Genomic DNA, 6,000 nt, shown 5'->3' on the forward strand with positions numbered 1-6,000 from the left:
AGTTACATTACATCAGCAATGTCTTATTGTTCTCGGCTTGCCCCAACCTCACCAGCATTGATGGAGTGACATCACTTACTTTTTTTTTTTTTTTTAATGTTTATCTATTTTTGAGAGAGAGTGCAAGCGAGGGAGGGGCAGCGAGAAAGGGGAACCGAGGTTCCAAAGCACGGAGTTGACAGCAGAGAGCCTGATGTGGGGCTCGAACTCACTAACGGCGAGATCATGACTCGGGCTGAAGTCGGAGGCTCAACTGACTGAGCCGCCCAGGCGCCCCTACTTTTTTTTTTTTTGACATTCCAAACTTCAATATATTTTCTAAAGAAGAGTCTCTAGTTCTAGATGACGGGGGGAGGGGGAGGGCTCCTCTCCTTCTGACTCCAGGAATTGCGAGAGGAAGAGTCCAAGGTCACCGAAGGAAGCAGTTGTGCTCGGGGGGTTCCTGTCTCCCCCATCCAGGCTTTGACCAGAGTTAGAGGGTGTGAAGGGCTGTTTGATAAATTGGGGAGGGGGCCCTCGCAGACCCTCCTCTCTGCAAGTCGCTTTCTTATTCACATGGGTGGCCGGCACAGTTAAGCTGGTGGACAGGGGGAAAAATCCTTTCATCCATACCCTCGAGTGTCCCTGGGCTTGTCCATGGCACGGACACGGAGTCAAGGAGCAGTGTGTCTGCTCAGTGCCTGTCAGTTCAGGAGAAGGTGCCAGAAGCCTGATGACGTGGCAGGCCACAGAGGGCCCCCCACGCCAGCCAGGGCTGCAGAGGTCACTATGCCCAGGGATGGCTGAGAATGAATGGATCGTGAGGCCATGAGCCACAAAACAACAGGTGCCGGCAGAAAGTTCAGGGTCGGGACCAGGTGGCCCTTCCTCAGCAGACACCAGCCACATGACTAGGACTGACAGAAGACCAGGGCGCCCTCTTCCCACTCCCCCCCTGCAGGCCCCTCCCCCACATCTCCACTGCCATCTTCGAAAGGCCCAATGAGAGGAGATGAGAAGCCAAAATTAATAAGCTGGCAACGTAAACAGGATGAGAAAAACTAAAGCCGTCCTTCAAATGAATGGGTCAGGCTAAGTTTAAACCACTCTGGACTGCAATTTGTGAATCCTTCTTCCTGCTGCCCGGTGGAAAGCTGGTAAGGTCCAAATCGTTTTTGGAGACTGAAGAAACTTCATTTGCGTTGCGTAGCTGAGGTGCCCTGTGAGCAGTTTTAGAGAACCAGCTAAGGCAGTGGGAATGCAGTTTTTGGTAAAACTCGCACCCGTGCATGCATATCTGCATCAAGAAATGCTCGTAGTGGTGAAATCTGGGGTGGTTTTTACTTTTGTGTTTTTGCTTTTCTTTACTGTTGCTGCCTGTTGGCTGTTACTGTACCATCCTTCCAAAAATGCAAAAAGACCTTTTTTAAAAAATGTTTATTGGGGCACCTGGGTGGCGCAGTCGGTTAAGCGTCCGACTTCAGCCAGGTCACGATCTCACGGTCCGTGAGTTCGAGCCCCGCGTCAGGCTCTGGGCTGATGGCTCAGAGCCTGGAGCCTGTTTCCGATTCTGTGTCTCCCTCTCTCTCTGCCCCTCCCCTGTTCATGCTCTGTCTCTCTCTGTCCCAAAAATAAATAAACGTTGAAAAAAAAAATAAAAAGAAAAAAAAATAAAAAATGTTTATTTATTTATTTATTTATTTATTTTGGGAGACAGAGCGCAAGCAGGGGAGGGGCAGAGGGAAAGGGAGAGAGAGAGAATCTTAAGTAGGATCCACACCCAACGTTGAGCCGGACATGGGGCTCGATCCCACGACCCTGAGATCATGACCTGAGCTGAAATCAAGAGTCGGATGCTCAACCAACTGAGCCACCCGGGTGCCCCCAAAAAGACATTTTTGAAAGCCTAATTCAAACCTCTTGACAGTTTCAGACCTAAATATTCATTTTGCTCTGGACTATGGAGACAGATGAAAACCATTTCAGTTTTTGTATCTCTGACCCCATGTAATTAGTCGTCAAAGGACTTGGCTTCTGACTCCAGAGAACCTGCATTCCTCCCTGTGCCTTGCACCCCAGAACCCCCAAAAGATTCTACAGTCTGATCGTGGTCATGTTGAAAGTGACACACAAATTAAAGTTATGATCATCGAGTTGAACAAAACCCCAGTGAATTTTTTTTTTTTAATTTGACTTGTTTTTAGATCAGCCTCAGAGAAAAGGAAAGATAATAGAAATATTAAGTAGAGGCTTCTATACTTTTGCTCTTGGGAGCAAGTGACTCTGTTTATTTTTTGCTTTCGGCATTAAAGTTTACAGGCATGCTCTCTGTGATTATAAATGCGTGATGGACAAAATAATAGGTATTTTTTTCCCTCAGAGGCTGTGGATTGTGCCATTAGGGGTAAGAATGCTGAAAAGATCATACAATCAGCTGTTTTTCAGTGCCGTTTTCCACGTAAAAGCCTGAGTGTGTTACTTATCAGTGTGCTGCCCTAAGACAGAGCCATGAAAATAGATTAAGTTCTAAGAGACCCTATTTCTTCCTACGTTGATATGAAACATCTTCTCATTGCCTTCCTTTTGGTTCTGCTTCTACGAATTTTACAGCTTTTTTGATCTTACTTGATCCTGAACATAACTTCAAGTGGTATCATGATTCTTACGTGCGGGATGAGTAAATGAGGCTCGAAGTTCAGCTCTCGCCCCCAAGTCCTACAGCTGGTGGCAGGAATGGCCAGGGATGCCTCCTGCCCGTGTCCAATCTCGCTTTGACTACCCAGGACCTTGACAGGCGCTGACCTTTGGGGTCCCATTATGTTATTAAGAAGCAAAGACAGTGCCTCGCCATTGGCTCTAATTATTGCACTCCTGAGATTTACCTTGAGAAATGCCACTGACCTATGGTCACATCCTTATACTTGTCCCTTCCTCAGAGAAAGGAGAAAGTCAGTAGGACTTCTTCCAAGGAGACAGGGCAGAGATGAACAGGAACTCCTTCCTCATCTGTCTTTCCTTCTTCTCCAGTGAAGTCTGTGATCATAAAAGCAGGCACTGGCTTTAGGGATCCTTGTTTAAAAAACATCAAATCTGCTAAGAAATTCCGTTAGCCTAACCCTCCTACTCGGCAGGGACTTTATGAAGCAGGGACTCTAGGGGGTCTGCTGTTGGCATATGACTGGATTATCTCAGCATTATGAGAAGCAGGAAAAGGGAAGCAGCCTTTGTTTACTGCTTATAACTGTAATGGCTATAATAGTTGGTAACAACTAGAATGGTGAGGTCTTTCAAAGTTAAACAGTTTTTTTTAATGTGTATTTATTTTATTTTATTTTTTATTAGAAAAACTTTTTTGACACTTATATATTATTGAGAGACAGAGCATAAGCAGGGGAGGGGCAGAGAGAGGGGACACAGAACCCGAAGCAGGCTCCAGGCTCTGAGCTGTCAGCACAGAGCCCGACGCGGGGCTTGAACTCATGGACCGCGAGATCGTGACCTAAGTCAGAGTCGGACGCCCAGCCAACTGAGTCACCCGGGTGCCCCAAAAGTTAAACTTAGTGATTTTTTGTTTTTGAATCTAGTGAGGAGAAAACTGGACGATGAAACTGAAAATCTAGCCTGAACTTTTATATTTACTTGTTAGAGGATTTGGGGTAAATTACTAAACTGCTTCGAGAGTTTCCCCATCAGCTCTGATGAACGGCGCATTGTTAAGGAGCCACAGAGAGGGGTAGTTCTTTGTACTGATAACAATCGCTATGATTGCAACCATTTGGTTTTGAAACAGGCGAGATGATTTCAAAAGTCGTATATAAACTGTAAAACATAGAATTCAAAATGCCTGAAAAGATATGGCGACAATAATCAGTATAATATTATTATTATCACTCTCCAGCCTGCTTTTTCCTGTTTTGTGTTTCTTCAAACACTTGCAGAAATGAACGCCTTCTTTCTTCACCCCATCCACCACCTTTCTGTTTCTTTTCCCTTGGGGAATCGCGCTGACTTTCAAAACTTCACATCTTTCATGCCTGACGCCTCCCCGCACAGCATCCCGGACATACTTCTAAACACGCGCTAAAGATCATTTAAGTATCTAGGTTGTATCTAGGTTGTTTAATCATATGTGGTTTTGTGGGTAAATGGATAAATCAATGGGCGAGGCTCGCCAAGGGTGACCGTACCTAATTGTGGGGTTGTTTTTTGTTTTTGTTTTTGTTTGTCGTCGTCGTCGTTGTCTTTCTATCATAGGGACAATGGAGGCTTTGATGGCCGGAACTGAGCCGGTGACAGCGGATGCGTCTGTCAGGACCACACTGTTCGACTATGAGTTCTCGCTGCCATGTGAAAAAATCAACGTCAAGGAGCTGGGGTCCCGCCTCTTGCCCCCACTGTACTCCCTGGTGTTCGTGGTTGGTCTGCTGGGCAACGCGATGGTGGTGGTGATCCTCACAAAGTACAGGAGGCTCCGGATCATGACCAACATCTTCCTGCTCAATTTGGCCATTTCTGACTTGCTCTTCCTGTTCACGCTGCTGTTCTGGATTCACTACAGCAGGTGGAACAATTGGGTGTTCGGCCACTTCATGTGTAAGCTCCTCTCCGGGCTTTACTACATGGGCTTGTACAGCGAGATTTTCTTCATCATCCTGCTGACCATAGACCGGTACCTGGCCATCGTCCACGCCGTGTTCGCCCTGCGGACCCGGACCGTCGCTTTCGGTATCATCATGAGCGTCCTCACCTGGGGCCTGGCAGGGATAGCAGCCCTCCCTGAATTTATCTTCCATCAGTCCCAAAATGATGCTGAACAGTACATCTGTTTGCCTCTTTATCCAGGAGGCCAAGAGGATAACTGGAAGCGTTTCCATGCTCTGAGCATGAACATCCTCAGTCTGGCCCTGCCTCTGCTCATCATGGCCGTCTGCTACGCGGGAATTATTAGGACACTGCTGAGGTGCCCCAATAAAACCAAGTACAAGGCCATCCGGCTCATTTTTGTCATCATGGTGGTCTTTTTCATGTTCTGGACCCCCTACAACCTGGTCCTCCTTCTCTCTGCTTTCCAAACGATCTTCTTTGAGGTCAGTTGTGAGCAGAGCAAATGGCTCGATGTGGCCATGCAGGTGACAGAGGTGATCGCCTACACGCACTGCTGCGTTAACCCCGTCATCTATGCCTTCGTCGGGGAGAGGTTCCGGGAGCACCTCAGCCACTTCTTCCGCAGGCACGTGGCCACCAACCTGGGCAAATACATCCCGTTCCTTCCCAGCGAGAAATCAGACCGGGCCAGCTCTGGCTCCCCATCAACGGGGGAACAGGAGCTCTCTTTTGTCTTTTAGGCCAGATGCGGAAAATTACCTAAAGCGGATGAGCCGGGCAGATGAAGGAAACACATTAAGTCCATCGCGTTGACCTTAGCGCCAGCCCTTTGAACTTCTAGCTCGATGCCGAAACTTGTAAAGACATTAAAGCGTATACACAATGGGGTCAGCAGACCCGTGTGCCCCGGGCGTTAACGGGGGTCACTAGTTAGTCAGTTCACTTGCCGTCCACACAGAAGTTTGCTCGGTTCTCGGAAGAGTTACATCCAGTGTAATGTACCCAAGTGTTAGCTAGTCACTATATGCAGCTATGAGCAGGTAAATCGTTTTATAGTTTAAACCTTAACTTTAGCCAGCTGTTGCATAAATGAAACGTATTTCACAAAATACAATAAATCAGTCGCAATACTTTTAATGTGCCTAGCTCTCTCCTTGCTTGATGAAAAGGCTTTTCCTTCTTTTTTTAGCTTCTGTATATGTACTCTCCAGCAGCATAATGGCACGTCACCTTTGTTCCGAGTATTCTTTTTTTTTTTTTTTTGAAGTTTATTTATTTATTTTAAGAGAGAGAGAGAAACTCCGGCGCAAGCTCCTCACTGTCAGCACAGAGCCCGACGCGGGGCTCAAACTCACGAACCATGAGATCATGGCTTGAGCCAAAACCAAGAGTCAGAAACGTAACCCACTGAGTCAC

The 6,000-nt window shown here is 47.0% G+C and overlaps 1 protein-coding gene across 17 annotated transcripts in view; it reads left to right on the forward strand.

Moving 5' to 3' along the window:
• The window catches only part of LOC115507498 (C-C chemokine receptor type 3-like), a 31,100-nt gene extending 25,379 nt beyond the window's left edge, over nucleotides 1-5,721 (forward strand). For 16 of the 17 annotated variants that reach the window (XM_030305896.1, XM_030305902.1, XM_030305935.1 and 13 more), the window contains one exon: nucleotides 4,234-5,721. In XM_030305896.1, coding sequence (XP_030161756.1) covers nucleotides 4,234-5,324 — 1,091 coding nt within the window. In that variant the 3' untranslated portion in view covers nucleotides 5,325-5,721. Of the gene's footprint in view, nucleotides 1-940; nucleotides 1,410-4,233 lie in introns of those variants that run through there. The other variant, XR_003966726.2, reaches the window with a different exon arrangement.
• The last annotated feature ends 279 nt before the right edge of the window (nucleotides 5,722-6,000 follow it).

The sequence above is a fragment of the Lynx canadensis genome, chromosome A2 (assembly GCF_007474595.2).
Source record: "Lynx canadensis isolate LIC74 chromosome A2, mLynCan4.pri.v2, whole genome shotgun sequence".
In the NCBI taxonomy this organism is placed as follows: domain Eukaryota; kingdom Metazoa; phylum Chordata; class Mammalia; order Carnivora; family Felidae; genus Lynx; species Lynx canadensis.